The 22670-nt window shown below is 45.2% G+C and overlaps 1 protein-coding gene across 5 annotated transcripts in view; it reads left to right on the forward strand.

Annotated features, from left to right (window-relative positions):
• The window catches only part of ADGRL3 (adhesion G protein-coupled receptor L3), a 437224-nt gene that overhangs the window by 362613 nt on the left and 51941 nt on the right, over nt 1–22670 (forward strand). For all 5 annotated transcript variants that reach the window (XM_064510233.1, XM_064510234.1, XM_064510238.1 and 2 more), the window contains 8 exons: nt 495–678; nt 1489–1611; nt 3030–3238; nt 3926–4102; nt 13957–14166; nt 14952–15172; nt 18636–18702; nt 19697–19788. In XM_064510233.1, coding sequence (XP_064366303.1) covers nt 495–678; nt 1489–1611; nt 3030–3238; nt 3926–4102; nt 13957–14166; nt 14952–15172; nt 18636–18702; nt 19697–19788 — 1283 coding nt within the window. The remainder of the gene's footprint in view (nt 1–494; nt 679–1488; nt 1612–3029; nt 3239–3925; nt 4103–13956; nt 14167–14951; nt 15173–18635; nt 18703–19696; nt 19789–22670) is intronic.

The following is a 22670-nucleotide window of genomic DNA, read 5'->3' on the forward strand; positions in this document are numbered from 1 at the left end:
AAGTAGCAAAACTCTCTGCGTCTTCATAGGAGCCTGACAGAGGTTACGTGGTGGGAAATGTTCACTAGAGAGGGTGGCCTGTGCGATATTAGATACCTTCCTTGGGAGCCCCAGCCCAAACGCTGAATTTTGGCTCTGCATATTAGCAGCGCCCTGTGTCACAGATGAGTTTCAAAATCTGTTCTCCTGCGTGTTGCCTTAGCGACTTCCCCATCTTCCTCCTTCCCTAACCCCCAATTCTTTCTTACTCTGAAACCGGCGCTGCAGATCCCAGCCTCATCTAGAATAAAACCCAAGATTTTTCCCCCTCCTATGTAATACAATGAATGATTAGCTCCATTGCAAGCTGCCACAATGGCTGGGGAGATGGGATGCTGCCCTGTTCCCATAAACTGCTGTGCATGGAGGAGGGGGTTGAGCTTATGTGTCTGCAGTCTTGATGGTGCTCTCAGGCCCACGAGAGCCCTCTCTTACTCAGTCCCTCTCCTTTGCAGGCCATGGTGGAGACAGTGAATAACCTCCTGCAGCCTCAGGCTCTGAACGCATGGCGAGACCTGAATGCCAGTGAGCAGCAGCGGGCGGCGACCAAGCTGCTTGACACCGTGGAGGACAGCGCCTTTGTGCTGGCCGATAACCTGCTGAAGACGGACATCGTCCGAGAAGACACCGACAACATCCGTAAGTGCCCATAAACAGCACGTGCAGCCAGAGGGAGAGCAAAGGCTGGGAAGCCTGGCTCAAATCTTGGCCCCTGGATTAGTTAGAGAGCAACTGGTGAGATCTGTCTTGGGCTTTTGTTGGAAAGACTTAGCATAAGTCTTTCCAGAGGAGCCTGGAGGACTAAAGCAGCTCTCTGCGCTTGAAAGCCAATGGAAGACAAGCACCTAAACTCCTTTACCTCCTTTATTACTTCTCGCTTTGTGCATAAAGTCTGTGTTAGAGCACCGCTTCGCGGGGAGATTGTTCTTAATTGTAATACAGTCGTGTTTCATTTCATACCAATTTGTGTCTTTATTTAGCTGATTGTTGGTTTTAATTAAAAAACAAGCATGATGGAAAGCACCAGCACTCCCACTGTGCATGTGTAAAATGAGAACAACTCTTCTTTCCACATCTATGAATGCAGATCCCCAGCACTGATAACATTTACAGAAAGTACCAATCGCCAATGGCAAAGAACTAGCATTTTCAGATATTCATTTTAGCCATTGTCCTTAATATCCTGAGGTTCTTGTTTGCAAGAACTGCTTGTCTTCTGTCTTCCATGGGGAGTAGAATTTATTTACTTTTTTTAATTAAATTTTAAACTTCTACAGGGCAAAAATTTAAACAGAAATAGGAGTCCAAACCGAGTCTACTGTGAAATGCTCTAAGTCAATTCCTCTGTTTTCAGATGGTCTGGAAAACCCATTTTGTACCTTCAGCATATTATGCCGAGGATTATTTCGGGCAGTGATTTTTCTTAACGCCAGTCTCTCTTGCAAACAGAGCTGGAAGTTGCGAGACTAAGCACAGATGGGAATCTGGAGGATCTGAAATTTCCACAGAACCTGGGCCATGGGAGCGCCATTCAGCTGTCAGCAAACACCCTGAAGCAAAATGGTCGGAATGGTAGGTCCAGCCCCTCCGGCCTCGCTGGCCTTGGGCATCAGTCATGCTTTCAGCACTGTTTCTGAACAGTTTGTAAACACTGTGCTTTGTTTAACTGGCTGCAAATATTGTATTACTCAATATGTTAATATTTTAATATTAATGTCAGTCGCCTGTGCCCTTGACTGCAGGGCAAGTTGACTGACAGGGAATTTATTATATTGCTAAGTGACTGAGTCTCCAAAAGTAAGAAGTCTGGGTAAAAGTGCGTTCAGGTCCTTCAGTGATGTGGCTGCTAGGACACAGTGCTGGGTCTGGAGAAGTGCTTTTAAATGCTGTTGTCTGCAGTAGGAAGCCTCACATGGGATAAGAGGCTTGTGTGACTAAACTATTTCACAGTGGGGCAATATACAAATAGCTGAAAAGAGAGAGGGGAGAAACAATAGTAGCAAATATTAATAATGAGCCAACCTGGCAGCAAAGGTTGAATAACTGTTAGGAATCTCAGTCTTAAATGTCTTTCTCTCTGAAGCTTACGATAGGTATAAATTAAAGATGACATTATATGTGAATGGTCTTTAAGCTGCCAAGTCATTTTTTTCCAGATCGGTAATTTGAGCAGAGATGTTTGTTCATCTCTGTAGCTCCATTAAAGACCAACTTCAAACTGCCGGGCTTTGTACTAATAGGCCTGGCGTGATCTTATATATGGGTTCCGTTAAGGTGTGTACTTCACTCACGTACTTTACTGTATTTCTTTTAGAGATTGTGTAAAAACCTAGGTTCACAGAGATGAGTAACAAAACTCCGTTGGGGCCGACATTTCACTCTGTTAGTGGGCTTTGGAGATTTGTAGGGAAAGAGAAATTGGGTTGGAGGTGAGGAAGGCAAAGTTTGTACTTTTAAGCATGATGTCAGCAGAGTTTTGGTCACATCGGGAGAGCCACAGCTGCTTACACCAGCTTAGCACCCACCCAGAGGTCACCAAATAGTGCTGGGATCTCAGAATAACACAAGGATTTGGGAGGGGCCTGTAGAGATCATCTGGTCCAACCCTCTGCGTAAAGCGGGGCTCTGCGCCCTGTTTGTGCACGATCTTTCCTTCTAAAGGATCCTCAGAGCCCAGGGTGATTCCTCACAAAACACGCAAACAAACTAATAAATATAAAGTCAAAGTAATCACGTTCTGTTTTTATTGCCCATGCAATAATGTGCAAAGCAGTGGTTAGCTGGATGGTTTCTTTTACGAAGCAGTTGGCTGGTAGTGTGGGTTTTATGCAGAAACAGTGGGTTTCTGTGGAAAGAGAGGCTATCTGGTTGGCAAATCAGGAAAAGGTTTTCTCAGAAAAATGTTCAAGTTTGCTCAGAGAAGAGATGCATTACCTAAACCAAACCCCAGTGGGGTGACCCAGGTCTCTAACCTCTCTCTGCTCTCCTAGGTGAAATCAGGGTGGCTTTTGTGCTGTACAACAACCTGGGCACCTATCTCTCCACGGAGAATGCGAGCATGAAGTTGGGAACGGAAGCTATGTCAACGAATCACTCTGTCATCGTGAACTCCCCTGTCATTACGGCAGCAATAAACAAAGAGTTCAGCAATAAGGTTTACCTAGCTGATCCCGTGGTGTTTACTGTCAAGCACATCAAGGTGAGTGAGCCTGAAAAGCTTTTTTTCCCCCCGCCCCAGTTTCTAAAGCAAAGTGCAGCAAAAACATGCTGATCTGAGGCCCCCAGCAGCCCTTGATTAGTTTTTGAATTATACATGTGTTCCTTTGCACTTTGTGTTGTTTATGGAGAATGTCTATTTGTGTTGCATTAATAAAAGTAAGGAAAGGGTCTCCTTTGAGCTGATGTCCATTGCTCAGTTGCTGACACGCGTCGTTCTGTAATTAAAAACTACCAATATATTAGAATGGACCATAATATTATTTTATCATGGTGGCAGGGAACATTAGAGGAAAGCAGAATTACAGTGAAAGAGGACAGTTAGTCCTCCTGTTAGCCAAGCACAGTCATTGCAAAAGTTGATTGCTTAAAGCAATTAATTTCTCTGCTCTGCAATGCAAATGAAGCAATCTGGTTCTGAGGAGCTGAATTTACTCAGTGGCTGAAATTAATCAAGAACAAAGAACTAAGTTTGCATTAGCAAAAGAGCAGCAACAATCTAACTTTCTCTGGTATCGACAAGTAATACTTGACATATAAACCATTGCTGGTTGTTTATGGAAAATTAAAGGGTGAGAGTTACAAAGTGCCTCTGGAAGAAAACTGAGAGCATTTAGAAATCTTTGAAACCCTATCATTTTTATTGCATTTATTCATTTCTTCCCTGCAGCAGTCAGAAGAAAATTTCAATCCCAACTGTTCCTTCTGGAGCTACACAAAGCGTACAATGACAGGGTACTGGTCCACCCAAGGATGTCGCCTCCTAACAACTAACAAGACGCACACCACATGCTCCTGTAATCACCTAACCAACTTTGCAGTCCTCATGGCACACGTGGAAGTTAAGGTAGGCACTGCAGATTCACAGGCTGCCGCCACGCTGGCCAGGAAAGGTGGCCAATGTAACCCTGTTTTGTTACTGCAAAAGGGAACTGAGCAGTGAAATGACTGCGTGACAGCAGCTCGTACAGGAGAAACTGTCTGGCCTAAATCTTCCTGCTGCTATCTGGTGAAGCAGGAGATGATCACACCTATGCAAAGACAGTGCTGAGCTCCTGACATGGGCAGCTGCTGAGGGAGGGGATGACAAATGAGCAGAATTGGCACTTAGTAACACATCCTTTGCTCTCTGGTGCAGAACATCTCCTGACTGTGCCTTTGCTCTTGTGGTCTTCACTGTGCTGCCAGGCAGTACCGGGCATCCTGGGTGGTGGCACTAGGAGCAGGCAGAACCTGCCTTGTGGCATTGTGAGTAGAGTGTCCTGCCTGCAGTGGCGGCAAGTACATTGCTGCACCTGTTTGTGAGGTGCATCCGTGTAAAGAGATGTCTTCTCCAGCCAGCAGCTAGGGAGAAAAGATGCATTCTCCATTTCTCACTACGTGACAGTAGGCTACACATAAAAGGGAAGCTCCTCATACCATCCTCTCTACATCGTACATCCACCTGAGGCCTGGTACATGATTGGTTCCCTTGCCTGCGTATGGGTCAGTGGTATAATGTTGGCTTCTCACGTGACCAGTGCCCCTGGAGGTACAGAAGTTGCTCGCGAGAGTAGACGATACTCACAGTAGTAATGGCTTGGGGACTGGAGTGCATGTTTCAGGTTTTACTCAAGAACGGGAGGAGGCTGAGGTGATTCTCCATTTCCTGAACGGTCTTGGCAGTCTTTAGTTGAGAACAATCTTGTCTGCTGTAGCGAGAAGGGGATGAGGCCCAAATCCCCAAAGGACCTCAGGCTCAGGATTTTCAGTGTTATGGTACCTCCATTTTGCACACCTGGCACCAAAGCAGATTCCACAGCCCTGGGCTCAATACGTATCTAGCATCTTCCAGGCAGGCAGAACATTTCGGATCCACTTCCATGGCTGCATAACCACAAAATGGTTTCAAAAGACCTATTTAAAATAGTTTTCCAGTGTCGCTCCTTTGTATATTTTTGTTTTGCTTAATAATCAGAAGAGGAATGTGGAGAGCCACAATAAAATATATATCAAAGCACCGCCATGCATGACCAAAGCTGTGCAAAGAAGAAATGAGAGCCTGGCAGCTCATTTGCCACAACAGCTGGGTCCAGCTGAGAGGGGCAGGATAGACAGGCTGCTGCAGGATAAAGCATCCATTATATTCTGCAGGAGTTACTACCAGTCCAGAAGACATGCCATTAAATGGCTATGGCATTATCCTGGGAGTTGTCTGAAGAAATGGCCTATTCAGAGCACATGTTTGCAGGTTAATGGCTTTCTGCAGCCTGAGTCTGTTTTTGCCAGTTTCTTAGAAACGCTTGAATTTTCAAAAGAAATGAAGTGTTTGGCTGGTTATCACCTGCCTGGAGTTAACTGATACACCTGAGTCCCTGAAGTCAGAGGTTGCACCTGGGAAGCGCAGATAGTTTTCCACTCCAGTGATGTGAACGAGGACGAGCCATACTGCGTAATGCAGATAAGGGCTAGCACTGAGCAAGCCTGTTCCCACGCTGCAAGTAGGTCAGCCTTGTCCGCATGGCACTTCACCCAAGCCTCATTAGACTGGTGGCACTGTTGTTATCTCAGCTTGCAGAGAAAGCCCCTCCTTTGCCTGTGCTCCGCCGACAGGTTGGAAAGAAAGCTGCAACGCGGAGTTTCCCGAATGCCAAGCCAGTGTGCTATCCGCCAGTGGATAACTGCTGCAAACGTCTGTAGCAGGAGTTTTCCTCCAGCTGCTCACCACCTCGCTTCTCCCAGTGGTACCATCTCCCTCCAGTCTGCTGGTGGTGTCGTGGTCAGTGATGAGGGTTTCCAGAGGTGACTGCCATACACACAATAATTACTATTCTGGAAGTTTTGCAACAAAAACAACTTCCTGCTGTAATTGAGGCTTGTAGTTTGCCGGATTTTTGTTGGATTTTTGGAAACCATCCTTTGCCGTAATGAGTATCCATAATACCCTAACTAATGAGTGAAAACACAGCACATCACGGGGAGTAGACAGCTGAGTCGTGCTCCTTAATCAAAAGCCAGCATCGGTGTGACAAGTGTCACTTCTGGTTGTGAACGAGCTGCCCCCTGGTAGCGTGGCAAAAGAGCAAGTTCTCCGGAGGAGACCTCAGCGGAGGCGCTGTGAGTTACAGCCGGGATTTAATTATGAGCAGAGCATACGTGGCAAGGCAGAGCAGGAAGGTAGCACCAGTCAGCCAGTGATTGATGGCCGTCTGGCTGTCTGGTGCTAAACAGCTATATGTCTTTGTCTGAAGATGACATTGGCTGACCACCATGGCAGGGATTTATCGGTGGGCTTCAGGAGGAGAAGTTGGTGGGATCAATTGCAACCTTAATAGGACAGTACCGGATTAAGAGCAAGACATGTTATTTCTGAAGATGCTTGGTGCCTGTTAAAATTGGTTGGGCCCAGAGTGGTTGTGTGTGCTCAAACCAAAGGCCTCCCTGCTGACTTTATCAGTATGCGTATATGTATCTATATCTCGATAGTTCCTTGCAGTAGGAGGAAGCTCTAGGCTCTCCTGGGAGCTGCCTTGTCGTAGAAAGCTGTAATGCCTAGAAAAATCCCGCACTAAGTCTTGCCCAGGGCTGGAAGCAGTATCTTTAGGCAGTCTCAGTGCCAGGACTTGGATTCTTCCTCAGATCTGTAATATTTCTGGCAGCCGGGAAGGCAGCGTTTGGCATCAAGGCTTATCTAGTGGTTGACCTTATGGAGGCGCAGCGTCCTCTGTCCTTTCAGACAGTTGGGAAAATTGGGACCTACCTTTGGAGTGGAGATATTTGAATACTTGGAAGTAAATCACTGATTTCATCACAGGAGAAATACATTTGGCTTGTGTTACAGGAAAATTATTACAGTCACATAGATATGTTGTTAATGCACATATCCATTAGATATTCCTTATTACCCTTAAATGCTATAAAAATGTAGTGGTTCCTGTGCCATGGGACAAAGCCCACAGTTAAATAAGCCATTCTACCTGTGTAATTGCTACAGAATTATACTTCAAAATTTACAAGCTGTTTTTCATAGAGGCTTGCACTTTGCATCATAATAATTATAACAGATGCATCTTAAATGTACCATGGGAAAAATACGCAGCCAGAAAACAAGTTCAGTGCTGGCAGGAAAATGCAATTAAAAAAGCCCACCCAAAACAGAATAAACAAAGGTACCTTAAGGTAGATAAACGTTACTTATCAGTGTGTAGTGAGTGCCAGAGCTTACCCTTCTTTACAAAAGGAGAGAAAGGAAAAAAAAATAGAGGTGTTTTAAATGTAGCAATTAATCTGGAGCTTTCAGATGTTATTCTATACCACACACACATTACCTCATGCTAATTATTTGGGGAATGGAAGCGTAAGGCGAGTTGAGGAGAGAAAGGAATAAAAATATATGAAGTCTAAATGGAATGTAGTGGTCCATTGCCTAAAGCAATACAGCCATTTCAGATACGAAGCACAAGCTAAACTTATTGCAGTGCTGATTTACCCATATATTCGCACTTGTGGGATTAAACAGCAGTAAATGAAAGCAGAAGTGGGTGCAGGACTGCAAAAACATGCTAACTGCAGGATTAAATTACTGAAACTGCTATATGGTAAATTTTGCAAAACAAATCATTTTGTACTACCAGAAGAGTTAATTCTCAAAAAAAAAAAGATATATTGCACATTGCAAAAGGTAACTTATTACAGTATATTGTTAAATAGGAATTGAGCAGAAAAGTTATTAAATCTGCATGTCTTCAATGAGATATTAAAATTCAAAATACAAAACTGTTTGAGCTTGTATTAGGAATACAAGTCTGGGGCCTCTATGGACTCCATGAATAAGGAGATGTAAAAGACACATTTAGTAATATGTTACATGGTGCTGCTGGTTTGTATGTGTTACCTGTGAAACAGTGCTATCATTTATCTACTCGCTCTTGGAGAACTCCTCAAACCTTGATGTTTGGAAAATCCAGCCTGCTCTCTGACTAACCCATCATGAATCACAGAAATTACCTATGGAAAACCTATTAGGTCAAGTAATCTATGCCTACAGGGTCAGTGCAGAGTTGTGTCTGGTAGTATATCTCTGCATTTTTGGTCCAGGTGGCAGTAAATCACTCCAGAGAGTTCCTTGAGGCCCTGGCCCTCGATTTGACACATACTGGTTGGAATTGATTCGGAGTTGTGTCTTAGCATTTCTAGTTCTACCCTGCTGGACTTCTCACCGGTGATCTGCATCTTCCCCAGAGTATTGGCCCAGATTTGCTCAGGTAGCACCTTTCAGATGTCCAACCTGAAGAAATGATTTCAAAAAGACCTACTCCAAAATCTGGAAGTTGCTGCTTGTTGAATTTGCTTAACACTGCATTTTTACAAGTGCCAGAAATTAAAACAGATGCCATTGCTTCCTTTACCCCCAAACCAGTGGGTATTTATTTATTCATCATCATCTTTCCTGGCTCTCAGCTCTGAGAGCCGTGAATAGTTTCCCAGTAAGGAACAGTGCTGCAGAGCAAGGAGAGCATCACCCCACAGGGTTTCTTGATGCTCTGTCCTAAAATATGCAATTCAAGTAGCTCGTGTTTGCAAGCACCAAGCCTGGCCCTCTTTATTACTATCACATTCCTCTCTCACTGAGAGCAAGGTTCAGGCTGAGTTCCCCTTTGATTAGATTTTAGATTTGCCAAAACACAGAATTCACCTCTAACTAACTTGGCATCTCTCTGGTCTTTAGGCACATGGTCTAGTCTTGTCTCACTGCAGGGAAGTCGCCACAGTGTCAGCGAGCAAGACACAAACCCTGAGCTTTTGCCATGCGCTGTATCTGTGCCAGTCTGTGGGTCAGCTTTTGTAACACATGGCAAGGTGATGTCTGTACTCATTTAGATGTGCCCACGTTTCCCCGTGTCACTTTATCGTGGCAGTGGCTTGTACTGGCTGCTTCTCCCAGTGGGCACACGGAGGTTAGCACTTCTGAGTAGGCTTTTGCATTTCTGGTGGGTTCTCATGTCCTTGGGGGTAGGCTTCTGTTGGGGAGAAGTTTGTGGGAAAGGGTTCTCCTGTGAGGCCTTCATCGGGCTGTGGAAGGCAGAGGAGGAGGAGGATGGGCTGTGTGGCCTATGCGGAATACGTGGGCAGCTGTTAAGAGCAAGACAAGGAGAGGGAAAGCAGCTAAACCAACTTGCATGATGGGATCTGAGCCTTATTTTAAATTGCCGTAGTCAGGAGTCAGTAGCATTGCCAGCAGCCTTCAGGTGGGCTTGTACTTAGCCGTGAAGAAGTGTGGCCAGGCCAGAACAGAAATCCCCCCTTGATATCAGGGATGGAAAAAAAGGGCAGAGAGAGTCCGTATTGCCCCGGACGGCTGCAAATCCGCAGACCAGCACAAGCAACACGCAGGAGTTTAAATCTGTCCCACTTGGGTCCGTGCCCAAGCCAGCACACTGCCAGCTCCCACTGGGCACCGAGCGGTCATATTTGAGCGAGTCGATGACACTGTGTTTTTATTTACTGCTTGTTATTCCTCCACCCCCAACCCTATTACTGTTGCCTTTCCTAAAGGGAGAGATTAGCCAGAGGAATGTGTCCTTTGGTGCTGGCAGCTCTGTTTGGCTGCTGTTTTCTTCTACTGATGTTTTTAATAAGGGAGGAAATGGCTGTTCATCTCAGGGAGAGTCATTCTGTCATAATCTGACATTCCCTGGGATTTGTTTTTATTAGTTCAGCTCTGGTGTGCAGGGCACTGCCAGAGCTGCTCATTGGTTTCCAGTGTGTTTTGCAGCCCAGATAATATCTCAGCTGCCTGCTCACCCTGTTGTGGTTGCTACCAGAGCCCCTGTAACTCACACCCCACAGGTTTCCATCAGCATACTCTGCTAGCCCATCTTGGCCTCACTGAAGCCAAGACAGAGATTTATTCCAAAGCCGGGGAAGGTCAAGGAAGTCTTCTTTCAGTGCACTTGGGAGTCAGGGTCGTGCCCAAATCCCAAATGTAAAACTTAATGTAGAAACACTTTCATTGAAGTTGATTACATTATTTATTTCAATTTTTTAAATGTTAGCCCAGCTTTCGTTGCTTTCTTCTAAGTCTGTCCTGCAGTTTTGGGATCCAAAGGAGCAAATGCATCAGTGACGTTTTGCACAGTTCACTTAGTTGTTTCTGAACTGAAAATAACCTGCGCGAAAACTTCCCTACAAAGCTACTATAGTTTTAGTGGTAGCAAAATTCAGTGGCTTGCCCAGTCCTGACAATCTTGCACCAGTCTTGACTGCCATGGTTCATTTGGGAAAGGAGGTGCGTATTACCTGCTCTCTGAGAAATGGTTTCTTTAAGGTTGCAGGTCAAACTCCCTGGTCTGCAGAAGATGAGATGATAGTAGCTTCAGTTCAAGGGTCTGCTAATTCCAGTGAAGCCCTGGGTATGTGTTGTTTTGGCTTTAGCCACCTTATGTTGTCAGGACCATAAATGACCTTCAGCATATATTAGGTGAGAAGTGGTTACACTGGACTTTCCATCATCTCCCGATACAGGTCATGGTCCCATACCTAATGGAAGGGGAGATATCCACTCCTCGACTGTGATTATCCTGCTGGGAAAGCTGGAGTCCACTGATACTGTCAGGAAATTGTCCTTTGTCCTGTCATCTGGTATCTCCCAAGGGCCGTTCCAGTTGCCCAGGCCTTTGAAGAGATTATCAAGAAACATGAGTTGGGTGTCATTGATACGCAATGATTTCTGATGTATTTTCCATTCTAGAGGGACCTGGGACTTGCGGGAAGCTGGAATGATATCATTAGTGGGTATGTCAAAGCTGTTTTGTCCTGAGTCAGAGAACACGTGAACGGTCCTGGACAAGGCAGGGTAAAGAGAAGAATTGTTTCTCTTATACATCTGCTTGGGTCGAGGGTATATTGCTCAGACATTGAGACCCAGGTACAAGGTCTAGATGTCGTATTTATCATACTTAACCCTGGAAAACCAATTGCCATCTGTGCAAACCAGGTACATTGCTCCCTCATTTGTCTTGTGACAATCTGCTGATGGCAAGAATAATCTCATGATATTGAGGACTGATTACTGCAATTCCTCTTCTTTCCATATTACAGAGGCCAGTGCACCCTTTGTGACAGCACAGTATTTTACAGGTTTGAGTTCCCAGTGAGAGGCAGATACCTTCTTGTTGGACTTGCTGATTTAGCTTTGGAGGCATTTGGTATAATTTACAGTAGACCCTTCCATGGGAAGGACTCCAGTGCTTGCTTACTCCTCGGTGCCCTGGCGGGTCTGCCATGGCACTTGAAATTTGGAGGCGCTCATTCTGTCATGGGGTATCCCAAACAGGACAGAGCACACTCAGCCTTTGAAATCTGACTCATTTCTTCTCCTGGACTTTCAGAGAAAAGCTACAAATTCATATTTTTTCCCCCGAGGTGTTTTTTAAATTGTTCCTGTTCACTGTTTATGGTTATTATTCCTACTTGTTTGCTCTTTTGCAAGTTTGCCAAGGATGAGGGAGAGGTTGTAATTACGGAAAGGTTGTTTTTATGATTGTTTTGCAGCACTCCAGGGATGGGTGTTATGTGCATAAAATCAGTATTATCATTGTGATTAATTTTAAGAAGAACAATAGTAAGAGTGATGGTGATAACAATACAACAGCAAAGTCTGCATTGTTTGCTAGCAGGGCTAGCTGAGCCCTTCAGGCAAGAGGTTCATAACTTCATGCATTGTCAGCCCCTCTTCTGGGCCTTGAAGTCAGCATGGTGATGAATTTGTGATAGAGGGATGGGAGCTAAGACCTGTGAGGTTCATCTCACATAGGGGCCACCTGTCTTCTATTGAGAAAGAGCATGCTGGAGTCTACACCTTAGCAGAGGTTCCAGCAAACTGATGGTACTGTCTAATCAGGTGAGCTGGGGGTTGTGCAAGATGTTATCCTGCTGCTCTCCAGCAGCCACAGATGAAATAAAGAATGATTTGCAAGGATCAGGGTTTGCATTAACATTTTTTACGCTGAGTTAAGAGGGATGGATGAGCTGGAATGACACTGAGATAAAGCAATGTGCTGCCACCAGGAAAGCAATGTGCACTTCATCATCTTGGTTTTCTGGGTGCTGTTGGAGAAGCTGGACAGAATAGGCATTTCCATCATGATCTGCAGTAAGGACGTAATGATTTCTAGCCTCTTTGTTGCACTTGCACTCCTTAGTTCCATACCTATCAGAAATATTCAAGAAGAGCTGTGAGAGCATTTGGGGAAATGAGCCCTCATCCTCTCCACTTCCTCCCGGAAGTCTCTCTGGAGAGCAAACCGCCAGGAGGGAAGAGATGAGGGGGAGCCGCTCACCATCTTTCGTTATCATTTGATGCCTATCACTCATGCTGATAAAGCCAAAGTGCTGAAAGGTTTGAGTGGTTGAAAGGTTCCTCATGGGTGCTGACATAGCAGAGCGTATATCAGGAAATGCCTGACATTTGATGTGGCTTTATCATTGGCAGGCAGGCAAAGAAAATGGATAAATTAATCACCTTTTCCCTCCATCTGTCATAGGGTTTTATCCCACAGGGAGGGGAATGTTTCCAGTTTGCCCTGGCTTTTTGAAGTATGATGCTATTGTGTTTGCCAGCCTGTATAATGCCTAAGTCATCAAAATACCGGCAATGGAGGGGAACGTGAATACCACTTATAACACAGCTTGGTGGGTTACCCAAAACCCCCACAAAGCTGGGTTTTGTGGCTCTCGGGGCTGTTTGAAAAGGCCCTAGAGATTTCCAGGTAATCTTTCCTTCAGCTCATTGACTCTAACCACTTAGCCCCGAGCAGTGGTCTTGTGACTGACCATATATTTCTCATTTCTTTATTTACATTTTACTAAGTAGTGATATCTCTAATTTCACCACATCTGGTGGAAAGCTGTGGAGTTAGAGAGGGAATTTTGCAGTCAGAATAAAGTAATAGAATACCCTCAGCGTAGCATTCTTGGCACCCCCATCCTTTTTGGGGGGGAAGTAAATGCAGTGCAAGTACAGAAGCAACCTGATGATGTTTTACCAGCAGAGCTTAGGCACACATATACTGCCTCTCATACGATTTTGTCCCTGGGTCGCCTAACTTTGCCACTGGCCTCATGTGCATGGTTTTTGGAAAAGTCTGTGATACAAGTTTGCTGGAACCACCCACTTTCCAGACCTTCTTAAAATTTGTGTTCTGCTACAATTTAAAAGCAAATACACCTAAAAAGGTCTGTCTTTATTCCAGTAGTCTTGTAGCGTTCAATCTGCCTTCCCAGCAGTTTTGAAGTATAGCTCCAAAGTCTGAAAAAAAAAAAATCAGGATTTCTTTTTCCTTCCCTGGTGAAAGAAAGGAAAAGATGTTTAAGTGATCACATTTCTGTCCAAAAATGTCAGCCTCATAGTTCTCTGTGAACTTTTAAAGGGCGTCTTCTTTATTGTTGGTAAATGTCATAATGAACTTGGACTTGTAATCTCCATGACTTTGTTGGTATGAAACATTTTTACACTTGAGTTGTGGTGTTTGATGGTTCTCCATAGAGTGTGTCCACTCCTTTGCCTTGTTTGCGAGAGGTGGAGCTGCACACAAGACAAACTATGCCTTCTGGGTGTTTTCAGCAATGTCATTATTTGTGGGATTTCTTGGGGTCTGCATCTGTTCATGGCACCTGCAGCCTGCTAGATGATGACCGATGGCTTTTTGGTCCTCTCTCCAGCACAGCGATGCAGTCCATGACCTGCTCCTGGACTTCATCACGTGGGTTGGCATCCTGCTGTCGCTCGTCTGCCTCCTGATCTGCATCTTCACCTTCTGCTTCTTCCGTGGGCTCCAGAGTGACCGCAACACAATTCACAAGAACTTGTGCATCAGCCTCTTTGTAGCAGAGCTCCTCTTCCTCATCGGCATCAACCGGACTGACCAGCCGGTAAGAGGCAAAGCGCTTTCTGCTCTCCCTGCATGCTCTCACCTCAGCGGGTATCGGTGGTTTAGCCTTGCAATGAAATATTCCAGTGACACCTTAATTACACATATAACTCCTTGCATGGTCAAAAACCTGCATATTGTGAGACAGCGGCTTGTCTTACAGCCCAGTTCGGAGTCGCAGGGAGTCACTGTGGTGACTTCAGTGGGCTCTGGTTCAATTCCTTTCTCAAAGAGTGGAAATGAAATTCCTCATCCTTTCTTCTCAGTCGAGGCCAATGTTTCTGGAAAGAAAGCTGACTTACATCTTGCTTCATTCTGTTAAAGGGCTCAAACTGAGCAAATAAAAAATTGCATTTTTGCTTCTGCTTTTCACCAAAACAGACCTCCTAAGGTCTGTGTTATTTACTCACAGCTAAATATGCTGCAAGTATTTACTTAACTCTAGGAAGCTTGTTGCTTCTTCAGCTCTTAAAAAGAAAAGGCCTTTTGCCCTGCGCTGGAATTGCCTTGTCCCCTTGTTCTCACGATAAGTGTTGCACTGTGAAGCCCCCAGCGCGTGTCCAACAGTGCCAGCGGCACCCAAGGGTATCCACAAGGCATGTGAAGATTTAGAAACTTGCCCAGGCAGATGGAGTCAACAGTGTCCTTTGGAGATGGGAAGCTTCCCCCAGAATGCCCCCTTTCTTATTCAACCTACCAGCTAGAGCACATCTGCATGTAATCCTGACTTGCATTGACTGAGTGTGGTACAAACACCTCCCCTTGCTCTTTCTCCTCTGCCCGCAGATCGCCTGTGCCGTGTTTGCCGCCCTGCTGCACTTCTTCTTCCTGGCAGCCTTCACATGGATGTTCCTGGAGGGGGTGCAACTCTACATCATGCTGGTGGAGGTGTTCGAGAGCGAGCACTCCCGCAGGAAATACTTCTACTTGGTCGGCTACGGCATGCCAGCGCTCATCGTGGCCGTGTCAGCAGCGGTGGACTACCGGAGCTATGGCACGGACAAAGTGTGAGTGGGGCTCGGCGGCTCGCGCGCTGGGGCGGGAGGGATGGCTGGGAGGAGGGCCAAGCGGCTGCTTCAGCGAGGTCTTCCCTCTTCTCTTGCCAAAGGGCATTTCTCATTTAGGTGAGAAAACACAGCTTTCTTATTCTCCTTTTTTAACTATTTTATCAAATTAGCAGGGCCTGCAAGCAGAATAGGTAGTGACTGGAGAGTGCATTAGACTCCCCGCAAATCACAACAGCTCCGTCGTTTATCGTTATGAATATTCTTAAACATTTTCAACATCACTGAAGCTGGTATCAAAGCCCAATGTAGATGATCATGCAACACCGTCTGATGGAAAACATACAGGAAATTGAGCCTTTATTGACTTTGCCAGCTTCCTTACGATAGCAGCAACCGTGCATTTGTATTGATGTCATTTTATTTTTTGCTTGCCTTTGTCAGGCTGCCTTTCCCTGGTAACTTGAACTGAGTTAAGGGCTCAATCCGAAGGCCTACAAAGCAACGAGCCGGTGGGGTTTCTGATGCCTGCTTTGAGCATAGGTCAGGCTGCAGCAGAGGTTGATGCTCTGTTAAATCCACCTGCCAAATCTTTGCCCGAAAACGATATTGGCGCGTACGATCCCAGCTGGCTATGCACGTCATGTTTGTTGCAGGAGTGGGAGAACAGCACCCTGCATCTGTATAAATGTCATGCTTTGTGGCCAAGAAATGGCATACACAGCTGTGGGTAGGAGGGAGTCAATTTCTGAGGCACTCTACCAATTCCTTCAAAGTAGTCTGACCTGCCTCAACAGGCAAAAGGGGCAAAGGAAAAGTAATGCAACATCCGATTACTGCTTCTGAAGTTCCCTTTTTAGAGCATTTTTATCAATTGCCGCCACATGCAGCGGCAGCACGTCTAATTTTGGCTGAGCACTGCATAGACTTTCTGAAAATAGCAGCCCAAAATGCCTGGGGCAGGCAACATCCAAAGGAAGAGAAGAAGAAGTACCAGGTCTCTTTGCTGGCGGAGTTACGTCCCTGCAGCCTGTGTGTAGAGGACAGGAGCGCAGAGTGGCTAAACTGCTGCTCCCATGAAGTGCTGCAGCAGCTCTGCATTACAGAAACATTTCCGCTTCCATTAAATGTTTATATATTCCTTTCTGGAGTGCAGCAACATAAACATTTCCCATGGAATAAACTGCCTTTTCCCAACAGGCCTGATGCATCCAAATATTTCCATGGCACAAGCAGAAAGTTTGGCTGAAATTCATGGGAGGTGAACAACAAAACTTTGCTCTCTTTGCGTTGACTAGGCAGCACTCGCCTGCCTGTGCCAGTAAAATTGCTTTCCCTCCCCATGCTATAAAGGAGTATCTTTAATGATCAAACATGTAGATAAAATATTTTGCAAATAAATATTTACAGAGATTTATAAAGCCTAAAATATTTATTTACAAACTCTAACTCCAGAGTGCACAATTTTATCACGTTCTCATAGTGGAAAATAAAAACATACAGTATGTTTTGTATAACTATCATGCTCCATCTGCTTGATGGATGATGATGTATTTTTCTGTATAATGTTATTAGAAGGGTAGAACTGATTAGAATTTGTAGGGAACTATATGCCAGGCATACATAATTTGATTGTAAGAAGTTGCTCGGTTTTGCCAGTTTTTGTAAGGCGTCCTCTGGAATATATTACTTGCCTCCCTCCATTATTTATTGCATTTGTTTAAGCAGGACTCATGGAGCTGTTAGCGTTATTTGTTTTTTGCCTGGCATTTGGTGCCACCGTTCATATACCTCAGAATGATTTGCTTAGACAACCCGTGTCAGGTTTCTTGATTTCATTCTGCTTTCTAAATCCAACCCTAATGTAGCACGCACCCGAGTTAGGCAGGCAGAAGCAGGCGATTGTTCCTCTCTCTGTTTCCATGCTCATCGCATGGCGTTTAAGGCTTTCTGAGGCCTCCCATGTCCTGGCATTCATACTGATGTTTTGCACTAGCTGCCCAGTATTGACACGCTCTTAAGCTTAATTATTCCAAAGGTTGGCATTGATTCTTTTCCTTTTATTATTTTTTCCTTAAAAGCGGTGCAAACCACCCATGTTAGGAGACTTAAGGCTAATGAGTTTGATTTTATAATCTGTAGCTAAGCAGCAGTGATTGCTTTAAAAGACCATCCGGTTCGGGCCAGCTGGGACTGCTCGTGCAAACAGGCCGAGCCGTGTTTGTGCCTTTCCTTCAAATTAATTAGAAACGTTGCATCTCGCCTTGTATGGCTGTAACTATCAACGCATCTTTGAGGCTGTTGAGACCGGAAATTTATACGGCCAGAGAGGACAGCGGGAGCCTTTTGTCTGCATTTTTGAATTTATGCGTATTTTGACTTTTCTAAATCCGAGAGGTTCAGGGAAGGTTGTATTTTCTCAGCAACAGCTTTCTTTTCTGGGTCTGCTGCCACAGACCCTTGTATTCGCTGCAAAGTCCATTGGAAGGGAGAAAAAACCCTCAGCCTGCACATTACAACTATTATTTGCAAGAGTCGCTGTTTTTTCCAGCGCGATAAATTCTTATCTACAGTTCCTGGCACTTATCAAATTATGCAATTCTGTTGGACATTTAGGTTTTTTACGCTTTCTTAGCCTTCTCCGTGTAAACAGAGCTGTAATTTGCAGTGTTGCAAACAAGAGATTATTGTGTTAAACATCATGCAAAACTTTCTGAGAATTTACATTCATCTGTCTTGTTATCCGTCACTTCCATTTTATCTTCCTGTCACCCGGAATGAACCAGGAATGGAAATGTAATTTCCCAGGGGCCTTAAAAATTGGGGGAGTATTAAATGCAGTTGAAATTAAGCGATTAATAATTTAGTGTTAGGCCATGAATCAACTTCATGTGATACCGAAGACCAAATGCAACTCTCGAAACACTAGGGGAAACAAAACACTCCAGAGGTTCGGGGCATGCGATGCTCAAAAAGAGGAAGTTGCCCAAGTTAATTAAACCGCAGCCTTCCGGTAACAAAAATATACTTCCGATTTGTGCCGAATTTGCCCAGAGCATGTCATCCTGCTTGCCAGCTGACAGACAGTTTGCCTTGCATCGTAGCTGGAGGAAAGAGGATAGCATTAAAGCCAAGAAGCTTAATGGCTGCTCATCAGACCCCCCCCCCCCATTAAAATAAATAAATATATATATATATATATAAATAAAATGTATAAAATCAGGTTTTCTCTTGTAGACGTAGAAGGTGGTTGCAACCAGGCCTTGTGCCATTTTCCCCCTGCTTCTTCCCAAGGTGATGACCATACTCCATCACCAGTGCTGCCAGAAACTGGGCCCATAATTCAGCATTTTGATGAAGCAGCAGCATGATGTTTCCCATGCCCCACTGGGATGCATTGCCATGCGAACTCATCTGTGCTGGGTGCCGGCCTTGAACGCCTCCTATCCCCTGTGTTTTATTGCAGGTGTTGGCTCCGGCTTGACACCTACTTCATCTGGAGCTTTATAGGACCAGCCACCTTGATAATTATGGTAAGCACTCCTAATTAACCACTCCATCACCCAGGTCAAGGAAGAAAATTTTGGCTCTCCCTTTCCTCTTCTAGCTTTAATTTCCCAGATTAATTTGCAGAAGGCATGTTCTTCTGTGACCCCACCTGGCACAAGCAATTAGGCGCTCGTTAGGAGAGGCACCGGGCCAGGTGGCCGGCTCGCCTGCTGCGGCCCTTGAACCCACCAAATGCTATTTTGGCGCTGCCCCTCCTCTGGAAGCCACAGTGAAACTTTGCATTGGTCATGCAAAAAGGGAAAACTGGGGGAGAAAAGGAGAATCAAGTCAAAACTGGAAGAGGGTTTTTTATGGGGTCGATGTCTTCTGCTTTTGATTAGGCCTCAAACCTTGGCCAGAGCTTTTGAGGACTCATTTCCAGGAACTGGGGGCCTCGTTAGCCCTGAGACATTGAAACACAATCAAATCTTTTACAGAGCGAATCAAACTCTTTTTTTTTCCCCATCTATCTTTGCATTGTGATGAATATCTTCAGCGGCAATGAACTCGCTGCCAATCTCCCCCATTATACTGTATTTAAAAGGTACATTCACAGAGAAAGCAAGGGTGCTTTTTCCGTTCATGTCAATGGGGCCAGCTAAGCAGGACTCTTGGAATGACTTTTCACAAAATACACCACTCGGACACAGAAGAGCAGTTGCTGCGAATGTTTTTAATTTTCCACAGCGTCATTTGAAGCACTGCCGCTGATGCTGGCACCAGTCCTCTATCGCTTATGTATGCAGCACCAGGGCTTTGGTAACACCATGGCATCGCCGTTCCTGTGCCCTGCAAGCCAGCTCGCCCTTATAAAATGTTTGGCAATTTTCTGTGATTCAGCCTCTATAAAACTGTAGGGAGAGCTGATTTCCTAGAGCAACTCATCTGTTTCAGAGAAGAGCCTGACTTTCTCCCTGTTGCGTTGTGCCGTGTCATGTAACCTTTTTCTTTTTTTAACTCTCTCCCCTCCCGTTGCAGCTTAATGTGATCTTCCTTGGGATCGCTCTCTATAAAATGTTTCATCATACTGCCATACTGAAACCTGAATCCGGATGTCTTGACAATATCAAGTAAGTGGTTATCCTTTTTGCTTTCTCCTCTGCCTCTTTCTGTCTTTTGCTGTTCATGCCCCTGTTACTCCCTGAGGAGCGGTTGGGGTAACCAGGCTGGCTCTCATTAGAGTTCATGCAATGCTGTGGTGGTATTTTCCATCCAATTTTGCATGAAGGAAAGTGAAGTTACATTTGCTGTCCTCGAAGCAGGCATTCCTTATGTAAGAGGAAATTGTGCCCGCTGATTACTGGGCAATTATTGCAGTCCCGACAGGGAAGCTGTCGAAATCGTCGATCATTACTACTGCTCCGCGCGCTTCCACCCGACTTCGTTTCTGCTTGTTTCCATCCCCGGTAGATTTAATGACCAGTATTTTAATGGAAGGTGATGATTTTTAGCACAGTTCCTGGGGGCTGGCCACATCAGAGGATGCGCTCTCCCAGCAAGGCACGTTTTGCCCTCAAGCTTGGCTGGGGTCCAAGCCAGGATGCCTTGCTGCCTCATTATATTGATAGAGTGTTAGCCCCCGTCAGTGCTTGTTTACTCAAGTACCTCTGGCTTTAATTACTCGCTCCGAAAATGCAAGGGGGATTTCAGGTGCAGCACGTCATAAGATGCGGGGCCTGCTAATTAATAAAACCATCTAATGAACTTGGGGAGGTGGAGGCTGTCAGTGTCGGCGCTTTGCACCTAGACAAGGCGAGTGTTGTCTGACGCCGCTGGAATTTGGTTCTTCTCCTCTCTGTTGCTGAAGAGTGAGGCGTTTCTCAGCGAGGTCATTATTGGTACTCATGGGTGGTGCTTTAAATTAAAGTAGGGCAGTCCCCCTGGAATACAGACCAGGATGGCAACATCACCAGGAGAAGGGGTTGTGTCTTTGGTGCAGCTGCTGCCTCGAGGGTGGGGGGACACTGGGACCCATCACGATAGTCTTTCAGTTGTCTCATACAGTCTTGGACACTTGATAACACTTGGTGCTTGTGGTATGACTACTCGTGGTGCATTAGTGCAAGAGGGTTGCCCTGTGAGAACAGTCTTGCTAAGGTTACTTGCACAAAACCTGTCTAGAAAACCTTGCAGTATGACATTAAAAAAAACAAAAAAAAGCTTTAAAGCAGAGATAATAATTACTTACTGAATAAATTTGCTTGTAATAACCTCTAGTATCTTTGTTTAAAATGCCAGGAATTTACACAACCAGTTAGCATCATTGTAAAATATTTTATAGATTCTTTGGCAGATGAGCGTCTATTCTGGACTTGACTTCGTTGGAAGTTTTGAAAACACAAGCAATTGAAATGTGTTCAGATACATTGCTGATAGCCTTCTAAGCCTGTTGCTTTGTTACAAGTAATTTTTTATGTTTAAGAAAATGAAACGAGCATAACATGAACTCAGGAGGACCTGAGCTCCATCTACCAAGTCCATTAGGAAAAAAAATCCAATAGTGGTTTGACTGTAATTTATAAATACTTAGCCAGAAATAAGTTCTGTATGTCTCTAAATCAAAGACACATATTGTTTCAATATCAGATATACTCGAGTTAGAAGAAGGTGCAGATCCTTGTCAGAGAAGGCAACTCACCTTTGAGTGACCACCTCAGCTGGGGATGTGAGGCATCCTTCACCTCTGGAAGCCTTTTAGTTAAGATCATTGTCTTATTCCTAAGTCATTTGCTCTTACGCAGTTGCAAACTGTGGAGGTCATACAGCAATTCCGGAATAAAAAGCCACAGACCATGTTATTTCAGGGGTGACCAGAAAGATCCTTTCTGCGCTGACCTCCGTGGGTTTGCAGGGTTGGGGGAAACGCACCCCAAAGTCTCTTTCTCAAGATGCGCATTGACTTCAGTGGCTCTCAACACAGCTCCCACGTGTTGCATCTCATCTTACTGTCTTCTATTTAACAAAGCAAACCAAACCCAAGGCTTGCATTGGAGGGCCCCTTGCTGTGATGTGTGTGTGACAGCTTTACAGCACACGGGGAGCTAAATGGGAGTTTGTTCTCCCAGTTCGTTTCCGAGTGCCGTTCTACGTTTGGCTGTGGTGAAGCTCTTGCAACATAAATCCTGAGCCAGCTCAACAACAGCAAAATACTTGATTCCCTATGGCAACATAAAAATAAAGGCCATAAAATATTTTAATAGGCTGTTAATAAGCACCCCTGCAATCTGTTGCTTGCCTATGTCACTTTAAAGGTTAGAAATACATTATGAAGCATAGAAAATAGAGAGCCAAATAACTCCACTTAAATTAATGAACTTGATAAGGGATCAAGTGTCACCTGGGATACCTTTAATTACTGCATCAACAGAAAAGCCATTCAAAGGCAGTGCCTACACCAGATGCCATGTGGCTGAAAGATTTGTAGGCACTCTGCAAAGTTGTAATAATAAACTTCCCAAGGCCTTCAGGAACAGTCCCGGCATTATTGCACTAGCACGGGAGGACCTGACATCCCTGCACGGGAGCTTTTGGTACCCAGGGGCTACCCAGTGAGAGATTAGATGGGCAAGTAGCTGTTTTGCTGTCACCTGCATTAACTTCTCTGGCTTAGCCCAGCACTTTTCCGAAGGATGAATCCTTGCCTGCTGTTGGGTAGATGTGATACATTTGTGTATGCTTCTCCAAGCCCCCGGGGCTGCGGGCATCCTTCCTGTTTGTCAGCTCAGTATTGCGCTGGTTCAGCAGGTTGTGCCTGCTAAAATAGTGAGATTTGCGCTCTACTCCTGCTTTTGGGGCCGCATTTGCCTCCTGCACCTACAGCCTGTGAGGTGGAGATGGTAGGATGATCAGTGGGGCGCGGATGCACCCTTGCTGGCAGGTGGCGCCTTGCAAAGACATGCCACCAGCTGGAATAGTTTGGGGCAGCTGCAAAGCTGCTTTGAGCAGAGGTTGC

This window comes from Dromaius novaehollandiae, chromosome 4 (genome assembly GCF_036370855.1).
Source record: "Dromaius novaehollandiae isolate bDroNov1 chromosome 4, bDroNov1.hap1, whole genome shotgun sequence".
Taxonomy (NCBI): domain Eukaryota; kingdom Metazoa; phylum Chordata; class Aves; order Casuariiformes; family Dromaiidae; genus Dromaius; species Dromaius novaehollandiae.